The sequence below is a fragment of the Acipenser ruthenus genome, chromosome 24, assembly GCF_902713425.1.
Source record: "Acipenser ruthenus chromosome 24, fAciRut3.2 maternal haplotype, whole genome shotgun sequence".
Classification (NCBI taxonomy): domain Eukaryota; kingdom Metazoa; phylum Chordata; class Actinopteri; order Acipenseriformes; family Acipenseridae; genus Acipenser; species Acipenser ruthenus.
Window position 1 is genome coordinate 3,811,478 of NC_081212.1, and position 23,156 is coordinate 3,834,633.

A 23,156-nucleotide genomic window follows, 5' to 3' on the forward strand; every position below is an offset into this window, starting at 1 on the left:
AAAATCTAGTTCCTGAGTGCACAGAAGGCGGAATAATGTACCAATGTAGTAAATATTCACCTGCGAATCCTGGAACAGTCACAAGTTAACCAAATTCTGAAGTTCCTATTGCTTAATGAAACATCCCAAGACTGAAGTAAAACATAAACCACTTCTCCTACAAACGCAAGTCAAGAGAAGTGAGCACTATTGCTGTCCACTTCGTTGGGGTCTGTTACGTTTTGACTTCATCTAGACTGCACACCTGGGAGCGTTGAATCACCTGTTGCAGTCTGATGGTTAAATCAAAAGAGGTGGAACAAAACACCTTTCAAGGGTGAAGGCTGGGGATTACTTTCAAGAAAATCCAGTTTATGCAATTTAACACCCAGCTTCACCAGAAACTCATGATGTACAGTCAAACCTGCTATTAACAACTCCGTTAGCTTGATGCACAAACTAGCTGGTTTTAACATTGGAACACACACAGAGTGGTCCACACAGACTGGTGCTCTTTAGACGGGTGTCTGTGTATGTTTAGAACAGTGGTTAAGAGACATCTGGATTGTCATTCTAGCATTGTTTTATTCATTATGATGCTCTTTTGCATTGACTTTACATTGAACTGTGACCGTGCATTCTGTAAAAAGGGTTACAGTCCTTGGAAATCTACCCGCAGTAGAATACGGACCTGTAATGGTAAATGGTACTGAGTTGCAGTAAGTTAGTCACATACCTCGAAGTCGCTGTTTATTTCTGTGTTTGCAGCCATTATCTTCTCTGTTGTGAACCATAAATAAATCAACCCGGGAGGCAAACTAACAGACCTCTGTCCTGCACTGCTCTCCCATCTCGTCAGGCTGCTCAGATTTGCATAACCCCGCCCCCTCAGCATGAGCCCGCCCTTTTGCGTTGCCTTGCAGTCTACAACAGCGGTGCTGTTACTGTATCCTATTCAGTCTTCTCAACCCTTTATTATATAATTTTGTGTTTTTACAACTGCCTCATCTTTAAAGATACGTAGTGAAGGATAACTTGAATATCTTATTATTGACACTAAAGATCCTTTAGCATTTTGACTAACCTCTGATCCCTGTTCAAATACCCCTTTGTAAATGTGAATGCCAAGCTTGAATTGGTATATTATAAAAAAAATCAGGGAAGAAAATGACTCCAATTGCGTAGCAGTTTTACCCATTCCAGGTTTTAATACGAACTTGATGAGCCACAGTCTATAGGTAACAAGCTCAGGTGTGTCTTATTGAACTCATAGTGAAAACCGGGATATGGATCAAACTGCTATGCAATAGGAGTCTTATTTGCATACCTGTAACTAAAATTTACAAAGGTCCTCCATTCGCTGGCTTTCTAATAATGCTTAAACTGCCTGAAGCAGGCTAGTGTAATATGAATGAAACACTTTCAACGTGTCTTATCTGATCAGGACATCCTTCACTGTGCTAAACCATTAAGAGTACCCATCACAGCCTCTGCACTTCACAGCCTCTGCCCACTCCAGACCAGCCCGTCTGGCACCAACACTGTCGCCCACTCAAGCTGAAACAGCAATAAAACAGAGGAAACCATGGGTGGGGGGCACACTTGCTCAGTGTATTTCTACCAAGTTTCCTCTAAACAAACAGAGTCTGCAGTTGAAGTTTTGCTTTTTCAAACCATGTTGTCCTCGGCACAGTGTAAAGCAAGACGCATGTGCCTTTTAACAGGTCCTTTGTCAGTATCATGGCATCGCTGGTACCACACTGTGTCTCTGAATAATCCAGTCACTGTAAAGAGGGCACATCTGGCAGTGCAAGGACAAAGGGCCCATGCATCCAACCCTCTTCATGACTTTTTTTTTTTTTTTTGTATTCATTTAACAGCATTTAGCTTGGTCTCAGTTCACGTTCCCTGTTGTCTCAATGAGAAATGATTACGACGAAAGACGAGGCTTAAAATGTTCATTGCAATGGCAGTGTAACAAATCACACCTGCAGCAAGAAACTTAAAAAATAATCTACAATTGCCAGATGCAATTGCAACCAATACATGCAATATATCTGTTTTCCAATCCCCAGCTGTTTGCTATTTCAGTAATAATTAAATCATGGTTTTCTTTGGTAATATTGGTAACACCATCAAACAATACTATGTTTATTAAAATGCTCCTTAAACCTAAAGGCTATGTAGGTTCAACTGTCATGTTGTTTTTTTATCCCAGTGGTTCTGGGTTCTGTAGCTCCACTATGAAGTTATCATTATTCTCTGTTTCTGTCTTTACCTTGCTTGGAGAATCCTAGCTGCCTTGCACTGAACACTCATTCCATTCAAACTGTAATACAATGTGACCTTTCAACTCTGCGCTACAGATACACAGAGGGTGCAAGGAGGTGGGGCCGGCCACGTTGAAAGATGTGAAAGGAATGAGGAAGTCTATTCAGTCCTGGGCAGTTAGGATTCTCCAGATAAGCTGAAAGCAAGTTCAAAGCAAGGGAAAGACAGCAAGAGAGAAAAATTATCATATCAGAGCACCATAAAAAGTCAAGTGAAAAGCATGACATTTGAATATACTCCACGGAACAGTTTCATAAACCTAGTATTGTTTGATGATCTAACCAAAGAAAACCAGGATTCATTATTAGACTGCAATAGCAAGGCGCAGTTAGGAATTGGGAGAAACACATTCACTGGTTGGAATCTCGGCTAGGAATTGTACATTTTTTATGAAGGGTTTCATTTTGAGCTCTGGCCTCCATACAAATTTTTTTGTTCTGAAAAAAAAAAATGTCATGCCATCTAATAGGAATCTGTTTTCAGAATGCAATCTGCAGTAGCTTACTGTCTGGGACCTTAACGTAATCCGCATGATAGAAATACGCAACAGTATTTGATTAAGAGACAAGAAAACAAAGGATTGAACTCCCTATGATAAGTGTTCCAGTGAGACAGGGGATTGGGAGGATTCTTACTAATCCATGCAAGGTCACGATATATCCAGGTTACTTGAGCTGATGCTAAACTTTCACCACACAAATGTTGAACCTATTGACTTGACCAGGGATGGATTACGATTGAGGGAAGTACTGTAATGCTGCTTCTTCATTCAATGGCATTTAGTCAAATCTTTTACAGAAAGGCACTAAAGCAGCCATGCACTCCCTACACACCATGCAGAGTGTGACTGACACACCGGCAGCTGTAGGATAAGCACATCCTCTTAGAACATGTTGAGGTGCTCCAAGATGCTCAACACTGGTTTCTAATTTTCATTTGCATCCTTATACAGCTGAGGGAAGTAGTTTTAGTAATTGCACTGCACTTGTGCCGGTTCAGAGAGGGACAGCTATTTCCTAAAACCTTTAAGATAACCGTTTTAATTGCTTGCAAGGGCAGCCAAGGTCTGTTGTACAGTCTATTCAAATTACAGGCCCTTTATCATGCAGTACAATTGTATTGAGCTTTAGTGTCCACTAAAAAGTGGACCCAACCCGACCCAGAAATACATTCATAAATAAACGTAAGCAGTTCAATTAACCTGGATTCCCAGAAGAGGAAAGCTAGTTTTCCAATGTGTTCCCTAATCTTCATTCCCCTAGCAAAATGGACGAGTTCCTTCCCCGTGAAGGACTTACATAGAAAGGGTGTCCCAGACAGACCCCTGCAATAACACACTGTCCATTTCCAGGGCTCTGAGCGTCATACTTCCAAACATAATTAACATGCCATATCAGTATTTATATTGAGGTTTCTGGGCTCGAGGCCAGAAAGTCACTGATAACGAAACATGCTGACAGAGTTAGTAGCGGAAAAGCCTAAAGTCCCAGACTGCTTCCATCTGCAGTGTGTAGCAAGGATCTCAAGTGCTGCTGGATATACAGGTGCTGTTAAAACAACTCTCGCAGAAACAAAAGGCATCGCGGAGGACGGACACTGCAGTCAAATCAAGCTGTTACACTAGAACCGAGGTACTGGGTCGTAATGGACATCTTTCTGCTCCAGTTTAAAGATTTCTATTTATAAAAATGTCAAGAATTAAATGTAATGTGCTCATGCAAGTTGTTTCTTTTGTGGTTTTGTATGTATCGCAACAGGTTAGGAACCTCAGGCCAGTTAGAGCAGATCTGGCGCCCTCTGGTGCTTGCAAGTGGTAATTTGAGTCTGTGCTGGAATGAAAGAGCACAGTGTTCCACGAACGGTGACACGCATCTGAATGAACACAGTAGGCCTCAGCTTGGGGCGCCTTTTCAAAGCAATCAAGATGTAATTTAAAATGATTCATAATGATTTTGTTAATGAGAGATGATCACAGGAAAAATATGATATGTCATAGACACAGGGAAAGGTGACATTTGAAGACATTCTGAAGCTACTTGCTCTCTTAAAGTGTGACTGTGGGGATGGCAGTAAGGCTCCCATTGCATAGCAGTTTGATCCATTCCTGGTTTTACTATGAGTTTAATCAGACACACCTGAGCTTGTTACCTATACACTGGGGCTAATGAAGCTCCTAGTAAAATCTGAAGTGGATTAAACTGCTATGCAACAGGAGTCTTGCTTTCATCCTGTTGTGCTCTGGGTTTCAAATGATTTGCATCACTATAAGTCACTCCAACCACCAAGCAGTGAAAACAAACCTGGTTTTTTTTCCATGCATATCACTGCTGCCCTCCAAGCCTGTTGAAATGGTTTTATATTTCTTTTTTTTTTGCCAGGCTTGATCATACTTCTCTGTTCATTTTGATGTGCTTTTAAAATGCTATTCTATATCTGGCTTCTGTAACCCTATTGTTCTGAAATGAATTGATGATCTCCAGCCACACTTACAGTAGAAACCGGTAGCTGTGTGTCCCCAAGCTGCTTTTTTGTTTGTGCTTATCTCTCTTATGTGGTTTACAGAATCATCGCTAACACATTAAACCCATTTCATTTCTCTTCTATTTAATCTCTGCTGTCATCTCGGGTTTAAAGGGTGAAAGCTGCACCCATGCCTGAGCCGAGCCTACTTTGTGAGACCACACAGGTTTAAAGCTCCAGGTGTAATCTTGATGGGCTTGGGTTTGAATTAATGACAGGCTGAGATACTCAATACCTTGCTTGTTAGCGTTCCTGATTGAGGACTTGACAGAGTTTGGTGTGCGTCCCGTGCCAGCAATGCGCTGTGAGTTATGATTTATGGAGAAGCTGTCCATCACTAAGTCTGTCTCCTCACCTCCAGGGTGCTTGTAGAATTTACCAGGACTGAAGGCTTGGCTTTTCCTTTTATTCTCTCCACATTAGCTCTTTTACTCACAGAAAAATTTACATTCAGGTGGCAGAAGCCCCTGAAGAGTTTTAAATCTCGTACTGTAGAAGGCATGAGTTCAAACATGATAAAACAGTGATTTAAAGAGAGACCCAGCTATAAATTCAAGCAACTGTTTTAAGAACCCTGCTGGCTTATAAAAGCAAACTACAGAAAAGCCACTGCTGCAAATGATTTCAAATAGGGGTATTGCTTTAATGCCATGTGAATACAGTGATGCAGCTAGTTATGGCCTTGGATGCAGCAGTAAGTAATTGGGTAAAATATATGACTACTGTAGCACCTACTGCAAGATGGCAAAGGGAGGGTGTTTGACTGCTAACAATGTTACAATTGCAAATTCTTTGCAACTTTTAAAGGATGCTATATGATGGAACTCCTACTTGACTAAGCAGCTACTGCAAAAGTGCAGTTATCAGCTACTACAGTGATGGCGGTCCAAGAATCTTTCTGTATTGTTTGTTTGACTCAGTATTGGAATAGATAAGGAAGGGTTAATGTAATTTTGAAAGAGGACACCTTATTTAATGAGTGTCCTCGGGGGCAAATCCAGTGTTGGAGAATTTAGTCTAAACACATTTCAGTAATAGGAAAAATGAAATATATTACTGTGCATATAAATCAAAGCGTTCTTGGAGTTGCTTAAAAGTTTAGACATACTCTCTGAAAGTCTTCCAGCTGGTGGACAATTTTCAAATCGTGTGCTATTTTTAATCCAGCTTCAGACCATACAAAAAAACCAAGGTATGCAAACATCACATGGATCCCTCATGAAGGGTTTAAGGAACACATTACAGGTAGAAACCAGGTCAACCATGACCTACCCCCACAGCATATGCAATAGAAAAACCTATTCCATCAGCCATGCCTTCAGTAGCCAATCAACAATACATGCATTGCCAAACTGGAAATATTTACCCAAGTTACCATTCTACCACCACACAGTACATGTGGATAAAAGGGTGCCAATGCATTTGTCACCTGATCATTCCAGGTGGGAATAACCTAAAACCCACTTATTTTATTAAACTGATTTACAGTAGCAAGTAACTATTTGCAAACCTGGAATGTAATTCAAAATCACCTACTAAAGATGCTCCACTAATTGGGGAGCTGGTGGCCTGGGAACCTATTTTAAACTACCCCCCCCCCCCCCCCCCCCCGCCCACCCCATGTCTTTAATTATAAACATGGCCAGTCCATTAAAAACACGCTCAGCCAGCTAGTCTGAGGGCTGCCAGTCATACACTGACTGACGGCTTTAATCCCAGTCAGGAATCAACAGGGGTAAAAAACAAACTGAGCCCTGATGAAAGAAAGAGAGAGTTCCCATCCCCAAGCACCACAGCATGCTCCCGGGTTAATGAGACCCTTTCAGGGACAGCTGGAATCTGCCTGCATGGCTTTTTCCTGATCTAATAATAATCAATGCCAAATCTGCTGTGTGTGTGGAACTCCTGGTGAGGTGTTACTGGGTCATGGGATAGGGTTAATGCCATTAAAATAATATAACTGGGACACCAATCTCCTGTTCGTCTAATGCTCTACAGGAGTTTGTTACTGAATACTGCAGTGCTTATCCACTACAGTACTGCTGCATTGTGTGTGTTGTATTTGATCCATTACTAACTGGTTAATGTGCCTTTAAGTGGCGTTCATAGTATCTAATGTGTAATGGGTGTGTTCTAGAACGAAGCTCTGTGCCGGTACCCGCAATCCATGTCTAACATCAGCAGACATACCGTATCTCATCTGCGCTGTTGCAGACAGAGCGAGCAATTGTTCCAAGCTATCCCCACAGACTTTCATTACTGATCTGACAGAACGATTTCAAAACATCTTGTACGTGATATGGGGAATCTCTCTTTGTAAGCCAACAACATTCCTTCCCAGTGTACAGTATTCATCAGTTATAAAACTTGTCCAAACCGTTCCTCCAGGGAGGTCAAAAGCAAGCTAAATCAGCCTGGAATGGATGTGAAATTGTTGTTGTGTGGTTTTTTAATTAATTAATTATTTTATTTATTTATTTTTATTGCTTCCTGTTTGTGCTGTGACACACCCTTCTGTCTATCCTCTCAATTATTATCTGATTTAGAAACCACAGCCTTGGAGAAAAATCCCCCAGACTAAACACGAGGTTCAAACTGCAGCGGTACATGAGAAACCTCTCTGAGGCCAGCACTGAGGGTTTGTGTAAACCTGGAGGTTTAACTGGTGATCTATGATTGTAATATCTGTTCAAATACAGTATAGTAAACTTGTAAATCAGAAACCGGGAAACAAAACTGACCTAACATCCAAACTGCAATAAAATACATACTGATAGAACATGCTCTGTAATAAGTATGCAAAGCATACACAGCTGTCTCTGGCTAGTACGTATTTTTGATTAAAGACCGGAGAAGGCTTTATTTTTTTATGGTGCTACAATCAGGTCTCATTGTAATTTTGTGGAGATAGGAAATCATCAGCCTGAATAATACTCATTCTACCAGCTCCTCAAAGAAAACGGTTGCTTAAGATTCTGCTCCATCTTTCCTCCACAAGTCTCATCTGCAAAAACTCAATACAGACTCGTCTGCTTCCAAAAGCAGCTGTGAATTCAGATGACGGGCCTGGCCTGACACCCTCGCCCTCCGAGAGATACGGCTCTGAATAATTTCATGAGACGGCACATTCTTACTCGCATTGTGGGTCATTCTTATTTGTCAGCAGGAATTTTAATTCACACGAGGGCAGAGCATCTTTTCAATAAACGCATACTGGGAATAACAGCTGTCTCTCTCCACTTCCCTATCTCCAACATGACATTCGGATATACATCATGTATCTATGCACCCTTTACCATTTTGTGGTAAATCGAGACTCTAATGTGACTCCAGTCTCCAGTATATTGGACTGCTCAGTTTTCCACTGTTTAGGTAAATGTGGACTGTAATTAAACTTCTGGGGTCTGAAATTAGATGACAACACATCAATGTAAATGAAAAGGGAGAACTGTCAATGGAGAATGGAGATAACATATCCACGCTACTTTACACACACATGATTCATGAGATTCCTTATGAAATGAGGTCTGTACTGATAAGATCATTTTTAAAGTTCACATTGGAAACTTAACAATTGTGAAAGTACAGTAACTCTTAAAGACGGTTCAGCTAATAGATTCTTCTTATTGTTTTCTCCAGAGAAGTGATTTATCAGCACGTCTCCACGCTTTTTGTGTTCCATGTTTTACTAAAGGATCCCCTCACCCCAACCTTAAGACTATCCAAGAGGATGCTGCGCTACTTCCACAATATTGGCACAACAAACAACAGTAGACTCTTCGTTAACATGTACTCTATCTTTCTGCAATGCAAACTGATGATGCATGGAAAGCTGTGTTGTAACAAACCACAGTCATGGTACAAATGCTTGGAGTATGGTATCCATTTTTTGTGAATGTTTGTTGTCCAGATTAAAGGCTCAGTGCTTCTGTTTAGATTCCTCTCTCTGTATGCTGGTGTGCATGTGGCAGCCAACACACAACACATGCTGGAGGCAACTTGCACATTGCTCCCTTTCAGTTGGCACTAAAGCCTACAGCTCCCCTTTCCAAGACTTCAAGCAAGTGTGTGGAGAAACAAGCTCCTGAAGTGATGGCTGAGATAAGCGCTGATGAAGGAGATGAAATAAACTACTTCAGTTTAGCCTTTTAAAATCACCAAATTGTAAACGTGGTTTTCATGCACTTAGTGCCACGCTCCACTATACACCTCAGTTATTTGGCCACTAATGCTATGGACAGCCCAAACAATGAATTAATGGAAGATTCCATTGGGGGTGTTTTACTTTTTGAGTTTCCCCCGATGACAATGCTGCATTGTGCTGTTTTTTAAGGTTTCACAAACAACTTCCTCGATTAATGATTTCCATATCAAGTGTTCACAGCAGAGGTTCCCAATTTGTTGTCCTTGAGTAATTCCCAAGTACCCATTTACACACTGCCATGTGCTTCTTGAACCTTCCAACAATGTTTATCCATCTATTCTGTATTTTGTGCAGAATGAATCACTGGCTGCTGAAATGTAGCCACATGTCATATTGCCCTAAAGGATGCTGGTTGGAAAACCCCTAACCACCGAAGTGGGCGCCTCCACCTCTGACAGTGTTAGGAACTCATGGTTTACAGTGAGGCATCAACGCCTACAGGCATCTACTGCAGCCCAAGCTCTGGTGCCTCCGCTCTGTGTTCTCCCCCTGACAACAGAAGCATGAAGCTTCCTCACTAGTGACCTCGAATTTGGTCTTGTTTCTAATTCTAAATGTTTGTTGTATTCAGATGTAACCTTTATCAGGCTGGTTACACCTTGTGGAAATGGAAACTTGGCTGAATACCTCAGACAAGGTGGGTGTGTTTATCTAATCTGAAATACAACTAGAGCAGCTGGCAAATAGATGTCAAGAGTAATTTAGCTCAGTTATGTTGTCTGTTTTGATGGAACTCACCAGTGAACTTGCACTTAAACTAAACTATAACATTTTGAGAACTGGAAGAAATATTTGATCTAAAGCCCAGCTAATGACTTCCTCCAGGGCTTAAATTAGGCTGAAAGAAGAAGTGCAGGAATCCTGACAGGAAACAGTCTGACTATCCCAGGCCACAAGAGTTTACAGGACAAAATAGCTGCCAAAGCTATGCTTATTGCTGTCCCAGAGCACCTACTTTTTTAAATGGCCTAGTAACGGAGGGGAAGTGTAGTATAGCTTAGACACAGCTCCCAAAAGAGCACTACTGCCAAGACACGGCTGGGGGAAGTGCGGAGAAATAGGACAAGTGCGGAAAAATGGTGGACAAGTAACGGAGTGCAGTAAGGAAGGACAAAAGCATGGTAAATGCTAGGAATGGCTGCCAAAAGCACGGTAAATCCTAGAAACTGTGGGCAAATGTGCGGTAAATCCTAGAAACTGTGGGCAAATGTGCAGTAAATCCTAGAAACTGTGGGCAAATGTGCGGTAAATCCTAGAAACTGTGGGCAAACGTGCAATAAATCCTAGAAATGGTGGCTAAGAGTGCAGTAAGGTAGGACAAATGCATAGTAAGTCAGAGAACACAGCCAAAAGTGCAGTAAATCCTAGAAATGGCAGGCAAAAGCACAGTGTAGTAACAGAGGGCAGAAATGTATAAATGCCAGTAACAGAGGGCAAAAGCACAGCAACCTTTTATTATTACCACAATACTATTTAAATGTTTGAATAGAACAAAACCACCAAGATTTAGGGCTAAATGTCCATCACTATTCTGCTAATTTTACCACACAACCTTTAGAGACCTGCTTTTTACTGCGTGTGAACTGAGATAATTGCACATTTCCTTTCCCTCGCCAATCAATTCTCCTGTCTCTTGCCTCAGCCAAGCCGCCTCATATAAATACTAGAATCTAAACAAGTAGTTGGCTTCATAATTTCTTGAAAAATGGTTTTCTTCAGACAGCACAAGGAAGCCCTGTCAAACTTGTGTTCATTGAAACCAGACGCGTTTGGATTGCGCCCCCAGATTTCAGAAGCCTGTATGCCTAAATTTTGACAAACAACCTGCATTTTAAAAAGATTCAATTCAGTATGTGTTTTGCCTGCTGGTGACCTGTCTTGCTGGTTATCTGTCCTTCCTATTTCTGCTTTCTTTTTGTGATAGATTGGCCATAGTGCCAAGGGGGGCAGATCACTTTGATACAGCCGTTCATGGCAACAGCACGGCTACAAATGGAATACTACAGTAAATAATCAGGTCATTTTAAAGCTAATTTGCCCGTGTGATTTAAAAGTGCCTCCTAAAGTTCCCAGAATGGAGGCCGCATTTCCAGACAAGGTTCCATGAAAATGGCCATTGTTTTGGAGCTTAATATTACTCCTCCTTTTTATTACTCCCATTGATCCCCAGCAGCGTGGTGTCAGAGCTGAAGCTCCTGCCCTGCCCTCTCCTTTCAGCCCCTTCCAGCCTCGGTGGTCTCGCCACCAGTCCGGCTCGCTGGGGTTACATTCATAGAGTGATATTTGTAACTGGGGGCAGGTTGCTGTGTTACTGACCTTTTTCAATGCATTTGCAATCCCATCATTCCCACAAGTTCCTCAGAAGGAGGTCCTTGTACTGTCCTGTCTGGCTGCCCTTGTGGAAAGCCAGCCTACACTCACTATAGCGCCCCTGTGTAATACAGCAGGACTGGCAGTGAATGTTCGTTTTACTCTTGGATACAGTATTCCACAACCTGTCTTGCTTTCGTTTCCAGTTCAGGACATTGTTTATGGTTATCTACTGTTTCAGTGTTCTTTACTGGTGTTTTCTATGATGAGAGATCTGTATCTGTGGTAATACAGTACAGTATTTCTGATTCGTAGTAAATGGCGGTAAGATTGCAGTTTCGCATGAGCTTTTTAATTGTAGGAAATCCGTTCTTTGCCAGCAGTGGCGGAGGAATGCATGGCAAAAGAACGAGAGCCAACTGTGTGTTGTGTGTCGTGTGTGTGTGTGTGTGAGTGTGTGTATAAACCACCCTCGGAGATACACTACAGCTGCACACACACAGATATACAGTACACTATCCATCCTGATGCCTATATCAAGCAGTTCATGCATTCAAACTGTCTGGAGCTTGCTACATAGAATCTTGTTGCTCAGTATAGAGATCTCTACCTGTGCTCCCTCCATACACTGTATAGCCACTGCAGTATACGACATGCTTCACTTAGCACTGCTCGCGTCTGTTATATTTCATCAGTAGCGCAGCTTGCCGGTAGGCCATGCATGCAGTTACAAAATCAAAGCATGCGCAAACTTTGTTCATTGTACAGCCCCACAAAATAAACAAGGTATCTCCCACCTTTATCTGTTTCTGAATGGTAATCATGCAGCCTCCTTTATACAGCAATCGCTGCTTCATACCTGCTGAACCACTAGAATAAATTACAGTATCACTTACAAAAACAAAATGAGACGCTACTGAATGATACTGTAGTATTCTCCAGACATCTGCTACGACTTTTATCACTGTACTGAAAAAAAAAACAGACTGTAAGCTTGACTTACCATGCTGCAGGCTCTGACAGAGAAAAACTCGATTCCAGGCTCAATGTTTTCTTTCTGCGGAGGTGAGCCACTGTGTGTCTGGGCAACGTGCTGCGTGCTTCACACAACAAACTGTGGTGGAAATGTGAACTGCCAAGCTGATGCAGACAGCAGGGAGAGGGAGACGGAGATGGAGCGAGAGAGAGGGACAGGGAGATAGAGAGAATGAGACTCTGCTTGCTGTAATACACTGCAGGAAATACCGGAAGAAACAATGATTAGAAAACGTGGATAGATAACAGGGCCACAGATAACGTGCCGTTTGCCCGAAAGGGGGAGAAGAAGATTGTTTTGATGCTGACAGTGTTTTGCCCGGTTAAAAAGCGAGTGTCAGTAGTTAAAGATATTCTTTTTTTCTGTTGTTCGAACGAGCAGGGTTGTTAGCAGAGTATGCAGTTTGTGGAATGTGGTCCTGAAGAACTCTATTGTCTGTGCTCGTGTGCTGTTTTTTGGGTTTTTAATTTGAACTTGTCTAATGGAGCAAAGTGAAAAACATTATCCAGAGGTGAAAGGGTTATAAGTGGATTATTCAACTGTCGAACCAAGTGCCCACATTGATCATTCTGATGGCTTTATACAACAACAGGGGATTAGCAAGAAATATTTTCAAGAGACCTAGCGAGTTTGTGTTTGGAAGCATTAAATGAGGACTAACCATTATTTTTTTAGCCATGCAAATACTTAACTAGGCAGGCTAAACCCCCAGGCCACACTGTAATGCCTCTGACACTGGTTTGCACTGTCACAATTATTAAGCAATGGCTGGTACATGACCCGAACTAAACCCAGCCAGCCATTGAGAGACGTTTACTGTTGCATAATCTACTTTTATTGACAAGTGGGCTTCTCTTCATAAAGGATTAGAAACTATAGTACCACATTATTTGTGTTACAGTACATAGAGGAGGATTGCCTGTGGTATTTTTAAGGCCACTCATCTGCTATAGACTCTGTAATATGTGATAACAATCATTCCTGCAGTTTGCTTTCAGTTAAGAGATGCAACAACAAAACAATGTCATGTATCATTGGTTTTCTCTTGAAGTTAAAGGGTACATAAGGACCTTTTTATTTGATTGAGTTACATGTTCCCATGTGTTGCTACAACTGTTTATGTAAGGTGTGTGTATTGTTTAAATCATTAATTTTTTTTTTACATTTTGACCACTTTTTTAAACTTTTAAATTGCATTCCCTGCCTCGAGATGGCTTCCCATGTACCCGCATGGCCTGCTCAGAACTACATTTCCCATCATCCTCCTGCTCACATATGTAACTGAGATGGATTTACCAGTGAGCAGGAGGATGACGGGAAATGTAGTTCTGAGATGTCCATGCGGGTACATGGGAAGCCATCTTGAGGCAGGGAATGCAATTTAAAAGTTTAAAAAAGTGGTCAAAATGTAAAAAGAAAATTTAAAAAACTAAAACAATACACACACCTTACATAAACAGTTGTAGCAACACATGGGAACATGTAACACGATAAAATAAAAAGGTCCTTATGTACCCTTTAAGTCTCTCTGAAGGCTGCAGCAGCAGGGGGCGCTATTAGTCCCACAACAAAGGAGGGAATAAAGCAGAGAATCCTGCCTAGAACTGCATTTTTTTTTTGTTTAGTTTTTTTTTTTTGCCAGAATTTGTAGAACCACATACTTTGGCATTTTACCACGGCTATAAAGGCCACCTTGTTGAGTATTTTAGGTTCTCTGCCACCTAAAGATAATCCACTTGTACACCCAGATATCAAGCAGTGCAGACTTGCACAGCTACCATTGAAGAGCAGGAAGGGTGGCAGTTCATAGATGTTTTACAAGCTAACATTCAGCTGCAGGCATGGGAGCGTCCTGAATAAACACACACACACACACACACACAAACTAATTAATCTAAGCTGAAAGATGACTGAATTGCACTTTACATTAGTTCTTGCAAACCTGCCCTTCTCCAAACGGCAGTCTCTGCAGAGCTTTGGCTGCTAAACACAGACTGCCAGAGCCTGCATCCCCCTTGATATGAGTCTGGATCCCAGCGCAAGCAGCTTGGGAGAGATCGCCACTCCGCTGAGTACATTAGCAGCTATTGATCTCATGTATAAACACTTTACTATCCTGGGTACGTTCACATACCAATTGAATGCCTACTGTCTCAATGTTAAATATATTGGCCACTGGGCAGCTAAGGGTTAAAAGACTGAGAGCAAACCCATGTTTTATGGGAATCTTTAGTAAAATCAGTATATAAAAATGCCAAAGATGCTGCAGCCAGGGTTGAGGTTAATAATTTTCAATTTCAATTCATTTTTAAAATCAATTCCCCATTCCAATTCCTTTTGAAGGAATTGGAATTGATGTTTTAAAGACATTTAATAATTTGTTCAACTGCTTTTTATTTGATATATTAACAAAACGGAAAAGCAGCCAAGATGGGAAATATTGGACCAAACGAACCTCAGTAAATATTGGACCAAACGAACCTCAATAAATATTGGACCAAATGAACCTCAGTAAATATTGGACCAAACGAACCTCAGTAAATATTGGACCAAACAAACCTCAGTAAATATTGGACCAAAGAGTGGAGTAAAACCCAAGGATAACAGAAGTCCAAGTCGATCATTCTGACTAGAATTTAACAGAACTATTGCCAAGTCCACCAGTGCTGCCATGGTAACACTGATGATGTAATAAAAAGTACTGAACCCTCTCTTCTAAGTGCAGTTTTAATATATACCGCACAGATTTTACAGCAGTCCTCTCGGACTGAGCCCGTCTACAGCTGCTTCAGCTTTGGTTTACACAGGGGCGTTTCTTGGCCAACATTTTCAAACACATGTAAAACTCCCTACTTTAGGCTCCCTTGCACTGGACACTTCATTTATAGATGGACTTATCAAGTTTATACGATTGCCCCATCTAGAGCAATCGAACGACAAACCAGAAAAGCAGGCGATCTCTGTACCTATATTTGCAGCAGGCGTGTCCATTTCTTAGTCATGTTGACGGTGTCCTCTTGTGAGAACTCTGATGAACGAAGGACAACGATATCATTATAAATCCTATTCAACAACTTTTTTTTCAATAGGGCCTCCTTTCCAAACCTCAAGGTGCTTAACAAAACAAATACAAATATTCAATTCTGTAGCCTACAGTAACGTATTTAACTGTAAAAAGACAAAGCTCGTACTGTAGTATAATATGGGGATTTGTGAATATCATCTTATTTCTGTAAAGTGATCTTGGTTGCTTTATAAATGGAAGCCTTAGTTTCGATAAACCTGAATTTGTTAAAGCAACACAAGGCACAACAACCCTTTGGCTAAATCTGCTCAGAACTGTTACCAGCCTGTACTGTAATTTTGTTTGATCTAAGCCTGTAAGTCCACAGTTCATTAAGATCCAGGTAACCACTATGGAGGGATGTTAGTTTACCAGTTCAGATCAGATTTATACCTGGATTCCTGGAGCCTTGGTCAATACCACATGATTCAGGGATGGGAATAAGACTCCCATTGCATAGCAGTTTGATCCATTCCTGGTTTTACAATGAGTTTAATAAGACACACCTGAGCTTGTTACCTATACACACTGTGGCTAATCAAGCTCCTAGTAAACCTGGAATGGATGACACTGCAACAGGAGTCTTATTTCTATCCCTGTGATCATTTGGGTTCAAGACAAGTATTATTTTCTTCTGATGTTCTTTTGAGAAATGAAAATCTGTATTCTGGGCTCCCTGGCCTTTTCTTTGTCATCTGCAACTTCTCAAAATGCACATAGAAATCTTCAGATTGTTTGCTCGTACTCCTTTTAAAAAAGAACATTTCTTACCTGGAGCGTCACACACAAATATCTGATGGACGAAATTTAGAGGCCAAGAACACGAGACAGAAAAATAAAAAATAGTAAAGTCCCAAACTGGATGTAAACTTTAAATTTGTTTTTTTTTGTAACTTGACAGAGGATATAAAAATAGCAACAGCAGGTCAAGCTTTTTTTGTTTTGTTTTGGTTTTTTTTCTTGGTTTTGTCGGAATGAGGGAAGGAATCTCATTCCTGACCTCGGCTCGTTTTCTCAGGGCTGCCTCTATTTATAGACGAGACGCGGGGAGAAATCTCCCAAGCAGCACTTGGCACAGAAACCCCAGAGTTGTGAGCATTGAGAAAAACAATATTGCAAACTCAAATCTAGTCCAGATGCTGCTTCGGGACCGGGGCTGCCACCGAGAACCCGAATTAAACCAGATTAAAGACAGTGCTCCCTTTTCACCTTGGCTAATTACTGCAGGCCACTGAACTACGCTTTATTTTCCAATACAAGTCCTTTATCCTTTCCAGGCTGTTTGCTTTGAAAACCACCACAATCCACTAGTGTTGAAAGCCTGTAGCACATGGCAGAATATACCTTGCTACTAAAGTATGGAAAGTGCTCCCTTTGGACTTCTGAAGAAATTGCTGGAGCACACTTTTGCACTCAGAAAGCCAACACATCTACAATAGAAATCACCCCACTGATTGCAAATGATTGAGTCAGGTAATGATAGAAACTGAGTTAGAAATCAGAACGTAAACTGAATTGAATCAAAGCCACAGGGATGGAAATAAGGCTCCCACTGCATAGCAGTGTGATCCATTCCTGGTTTTACTATGCATTTAATAAGACATCAGAGCTAATAACCTACTGAGGCTAATCAAGCTCGTAATAAAACCTGGAATGAGTGAAACTGCTTTGCAATAGGAGTCTTGTTTACATTCCTAAAGCCATATGTAACTGATGAATTTACCAGTGAGCAGGAGGATGATGGGAAATGTAGTTCTGATAGGTCCATGCGGGTACATGGGAAGCCATCTTGAGGCAGGGAATGCATTTTAAAAGTTTAAAAAAGTGGTCAAAATGTAAAAATAAATAATTAAAACAATACACACACCTTATATAAACAGTTGTAGCAACACATGGGAACATGTAACACAATAAAATAAAAAGGTCCTTATGTACCCTTTAAGCCCTATTAAGTCACAATCCCACTGGAACCTGTTAGCAACAACTACACTTCTGATTTCACTCAGTGTGGATCTCGCCACACTTATTTTTCATACACTCTTTACCAAACATGACCTATGCTTTACCATGCTTTCAATGTTTTATTACAGTTTGCTATGCTTTTGCTAAGGTAAACTTCTATATGGAGATGAACCTGGCAATAAAGCCTGTAAAACGGTATCTGTGTTACTGAAATGTTCAGGTGCCAGTTCTATCTGATCCATGCTGAACTCAGATCTGAACTGGATAATGAAAGCTGATTTCACTCCATGGTTGGCTGGAGCTGTTCCAGCAGGTAACAAAGATCTACAGACTCTACCTAGACTAGTAATAGCTCCATTTAGAGTTGATTTTATATAAAACCCGATCACTTACATTTCTGGATCATTTTAGTGGTAATTTAAACAAGACGGTTATACAATTTCCACCCCATATTTCTTTATTCCCTAGTATTCAGAAAGTATATTTATTTAGTTGCTCTTTTGTTTTGTTGCTCTGTTCTAAATCCAGAAGCACACACCCAGAGATCACAGAGCTGACAAAATAAATAAAATTTAACTTTGTTGGAAATGCAGCAATTTCCTTGAACTGTACTGAAGCGTACGCCCTTTTTATATTGCAAACTTCAAAAATGTAATCTGATTTAATATTGTAAACCAGCTCTGTGCTGCTTTTGCAGTATCTTTTCAAAACGGTACTGAAATGAGTTTACAAGACAATCCGAGACACGGCTATCACCGGACACTGCTAAGACTTGCATTAGAAAGATTAGTCCAGCCGAGATCCATAGTAAGCCATTCAGACAAAGCAGGATCTATCTGAATAAGGAGTTTTGAGCGATTTGCTAAATGAAAAGCTTTGTAAAGATGTTTTACAAAACATTTACTGGCTGTTCACTCAGGGGACCCCTCTACTGAGCCTGTAGTGCTAGATGGACCTCTTGATAAGAAGCATGATGTCTTAGGGTTTGTCTATAAGAATATGTTTTGTACAGGTATTAGGTACAGTGTATACAGGATTCAGTTTCAGATGTGTGATACCTGCAGGTCAAAGGGAAACTGAACATTTTTATTCGCTATGGCACTACTAATAACTACCAACACTATTGGATTTTAAAACAGATGTCATCAATCAAATTATACAATGTTCATCGTTAACTGGTTGATTTTAAAGTAGTATAAAAAATGATGTACAAGGATTCTATCTCTTTGTATAATACGGTAGCATGTTTAGTGGCATTCAAAGCATCCTCATAGGCCCTGTGTTATAAAACAGAACAATATACTCAAGTTACCTACTTGCTCCTAAGCGTGTTGGGGGAGGGAGGGGTGGGGTGGAATTCATTCACAGGGCTCGAGGAATTAGTCCCTTGACTAAGGATTTTAGAGGCTTATTGGGAACAAGGGATATTAAAGCTTTCTTGCTGATTAACAATACAGACCCCTTTTTCATTGGGAGATAATCTACCGTCCTTATCGCCATGCTTCTCGAGTCAGTAGTAACTTTGCTAACCATAACAACAAACAAAGGCGTAACTCTTTCTGAAGGAGACACAGTAGGGCTTATTGCATCGCTAACCTGCAACACCATTCCCATGCAATTCAATCCAACGTTAAACATGTACAGGTTGTACAGTATATGAGTCTTGAAGATTATAATGGCAGAGGCCAATCTTAGGAGCGTCTGTGCTCAAAAAAACTTGAATCATTCAATTCAATTAGTTCACATCCTCCGATAACTGTACTTCCTGGTCCATGCTTGTTTTGTGAAATCACATTATCTGAGAAAGAAAGCCTTCACATCACTTTTAGGATTGCAGCTTTAAATGGTGTGTGGTTTTTTCAGACTCAAAAGTTCTGCTATACATTTTCCAAGACCAGTAGTGGTTCAATACTGTAGTTGTGGGTGAGCTGTATGCTGCACCCGGTTTCATGGTGCTACACATAATCCATCCCTGCAGTAATGTGTTTCCCATGTGGAAAGAAACTGATACAGAAAAAGTTCAAAAAGGATTTGAAGTGCACATGGGAACCGAGGCTGGGGGTGGGGGGTGAAATGAAACCAGGTGCCTCTCCACTGATCTTGCAAAGAAAAACAAGTCTAGCCATAACGCCACACTAGCACTTGACAGAAAACGTGTCATTTACAACTGTTTAAAAGGGAAACCTTTGTCTGTTTCTAATAAACCAAGACATTGATTGAAACGGTAGAACATGCACACGAGGTGGTCAATGAATGAAGCCTGTCATTCAATACAGACGACTTCAAAGAGCAACACAATGGATATGGCACAGAGTATTCTTAATACTGCCTCAAGTCTTTATAATAAGAGGAGGACACCTCGGGCCAAAGCCATCGTCAACAATAAAACCAAAACAAAAAGACATGAAAGATAAATGAGATTCCCATTTAAAATGCAGACGCATCCACGAAGTATTGATTCTGTCATTAAACACACACAGTCTGCAGTTGGAATGTTAATAAAACAGAAATAAAAAGCTAAGATTAAAAGGCCAGTTTGTAAAAATAACAGTCTATCAATAAAACTTTTTTTTTTTTTAATAAATCTATAAAAAAGGTGTGTTCCTTTTGTCCACATGAACCTTGTCCATATTAAGCACAGTGCACTGCAGAAGCAATGCCCAACAGAAGGGAGTTTGCCTAACATGTGGTTATACTCATAAATCTATTATTAGTCAAACAAACCTCTAAACAAGAAAACATATATAAACAGTGTGCAGTTCCAAGGCATTACAGTTCAGCCTCGCATAAAGGAATAGAATGGCTTGGGTTTTCACTGTGTGAGTGTGTGTGTGTGTGTGCGTGTGTGTGTGAGAGTGTGTGAATGTACTGTAACCACACATCTGAATTCAGGCACCACAGCATCCATTAAAGTCGCTAATCATTTTGCATGACTGGTACACCCCCACTCCCCATAGTCCAACCGCACGGGTCTTGCTTTCTTTTTACATGACCAGAGGCACTGGCATTAACCGCTGGCCATTAGAGTAACAGTAACATGATTAAACTCTGGTAGGCTTTCATCTTTTCAAAACAATCGGTGGTTGTGTTTTTTTTCCCCTGAAAGGGGGAGACTGAACCTGCAGACCATCTGGACAGATCTTCCTGCCTTCATCGGACGGAAATGAAGACCAGGTTTAAGATATGGAACCGAGAGCATGTGTGTGTGCGTGCGTGTGTAAAAACTGATTGATTTAGCACAATTGTTTTGGCTAAGCTGCTTCAGCTGTGGGTTTCTGTGAGGGCAGTGGCTGGGACGGCCAAGGCCAGAGTTTCTAAAGAAAGAACAAAATCAAATAGCTTGTGGGGTATCCAGCTTCTTTTCTCCTTTAAAGAGCTTATAACTTTTCAAAACACAATGAGAGTGCTTAAGAGAACTTGAAATTAGTAGTTGAAATTAATGTAGTTGTTTTGTAAAATGAAAATTTAATACATTTTTTACCGCGTTCAAAAAATAGGGAGTTAATTAAAGACTGGAGTAAACCCTTTTGGAAATCTGACCCTTCATGTTTGAGACCTCACTGTCCTGATCACAGGAAGGCTCCCTGTTTTTCCTGGCTGGTCCTTGCCCCAGTCATTTCTGGCGGTGTTGTGTCTATGATATTCTCCTGGAGACGAGGGACAGCCACTCGCTCCCTGCCTGTGTAGAGACCTGCAGTAGCCTGGCTATGCGCCAGTCCGCCTGGTATTTCCTCCTCTGACCGCTGCATTCACAGCTGGGATATTGTTGGAACTCACAGCTGCAGAAATACACAGCGTCTTCACAGCCACCTTTCCCCAAGATTGCCACTGAACGCTACAGACGGCCAAGCAGCAAGAAAGTGACTGAAATCAAGATGCTGTGTTACATAAGCTGCTTCGAGACAATAGACCCTTACAAATCAAAAGGTTAAGCCAAGTCAGATTTAATCTTATAAAATATACCTTGAAAAGTTACAGTAGGTTTACTCAAGTCTGTGTAAAAAGACCCAGTGCGCCTGTCTAAATAAACACTAGAAACCGGGTGATTTTACTGTTCTTTCCACTGATACTTTACAATGTTCTATTACTTTTCCATGGTTTATGTGTACCATAAACTGTAAAAATAGCCCAGTAGTTTGTTTTCGCAATGATGCAGACTGTGGTTTGGGTGCATAATAGATTACCCAGACATTCAATCAACCACAGTGAGCTGAACATGGTTTGGCTGCGGTTCCATTTACCAAGCATGGCCTGGCAATGACTAACCTGTGTTTAATACCCAAATCAGGCTTTCGGTTTTATAGCCTCCTTATTAATCCCTAGAAGGAAAGAGGCGTGTGGAAGAATTTTCACGCATACTAGGGAGGGCTCTGGACTCAACAACAAAGAAACATCTGACTCCGGAGTTAAATTTTTAGGATTTCATTGCCACACATGAAACAAACCAAAGCCCAAGAGCACTCCTTCATGCTGTGCCACCGATGCCCCTGGGGCCATGAGAACGAGAGGCTGGGATATTTATAGAGTTTACAGGCTCTCCAGTGTGCGGCTAACAGACGCCTGGCAACGCTGCTTCATCAGAGGACGAAAGGTATGTAGTTCAATATGTTGACGTAACGTTATTTAGCAGATTTCATTTGATGTTATGAAGCAAAATTAGTTCATGTTTGGCCATAGCTGTACATTTCTTCAGCCCTGACCAAACCCTATTCTGGGCTTGTAGTACAGTAATTCCTTACAGACCACTATAATCCCCGATCATCCTTCATTAATCACTGCTGACAATCAGGAAAGGGTTAAATCCGAGTGGCTGTGTACAACATGAGGTGCTCATTATTGTCACATCCTATTACAATCAATACCTGGAGACTATTTATAGACCCGGTTAATCCTCTTCCAATTCTGCTGCAGGCAGGGCAAGCTGTAACACTCAGTTACACTTCGGTGGCAGCTTCAACAACAGTACTAAATGCCACCTCTTTTGCCCTTTCAATTTAAAATACAGAACCTCTGTAAACACAGTGATGTCATAGTGGGGGCAAACAGAATGGGAATTTAAGATTCCAGTTCTGAAAAACGTCTCCATTGAAGAAGCCTGCCAATGGAAAAACCATGGTAACAAAGTGCATACTGTACATTCCAAGAAGCTATGGCCAATCTGACTCAACACTTGAATGTGTCCATTGGCTGGCATGTTTCATGAGCTAAAGGAAGAAACTAAAGCATGCAAGCATTTAAAAATAGTGTCAATGTGTACGATTCTTTTAACTTGGGAATCACAGTGGGAGCTTTTACACTCTTAGAGGGTAGTTCAGTCTACTGTCTCTCTGCAAAGCTGACAGTTTTTATGAGGTGGATCACCTGTTAAACAGAGAGGCCACCCAAAAGCTACGACACTGTTAACTTGGAAAGTCTTTGCATCCCATTGACAATCCATTCTGCCACCCAGCCTCCAAGCCTCAACCATTTCTAACCCAGTCTTGACAGAGAAAACAAATCAGACTATTGTCATGCTAACAGCTGCATTAAGCCGTTATGTAGAGTAAATCACCAGTCTAATTTGAGGTTCCAATGGTTCTGGAGTAGCAAACTTGTGTAATGGCTGCTAGAGGAGCCACACCTGACTTGCTGGCTTTGAGACAATAACAGCATTACATTTGTGTTGCACCTTTTCAGGACTGGGTCAAAGCTCTACAGAAATCCCTTTTATTCATGTTACAAGGTTGTATCTGCCATTGACACGCAGGCCT

At 41.1% G+C, this 23,156-nt stretch overlaps 1 protein-coding gene across 3 annotated transcripts in view; it reads right to left on the reverse strand.

Moving 5' to 3' along the window:
• LOC117429617 (septin-4) overlaps positions 1–23,156 on the reverse strand; it is a 39,730-nt gene that overhangs the window by 15,269 nt on the left and 1,305 nt on the right. The window contains exon 1 of one of the 3 annotated variants that reach the window (XM_034049339.3): positions 12,348–12,435. The exons of 1 other annotated variant lie outside the window; for it this stretch is intronic. In XM_034049339.3, the coding sequence (XP_033905230.2) occupies positions 12,348–12,350 (3 nt within the window). In that variant the 5' untranslated portion in view covers positions 12,351–12,435. Of the gene's footprint in view, positions 1–715; positions 834–12,347; positions 12,436–23,156 lie in introns of those variants that run through there. One more of the 3 variants, XM_034049338.3, reaches the window with a different exon arrangement.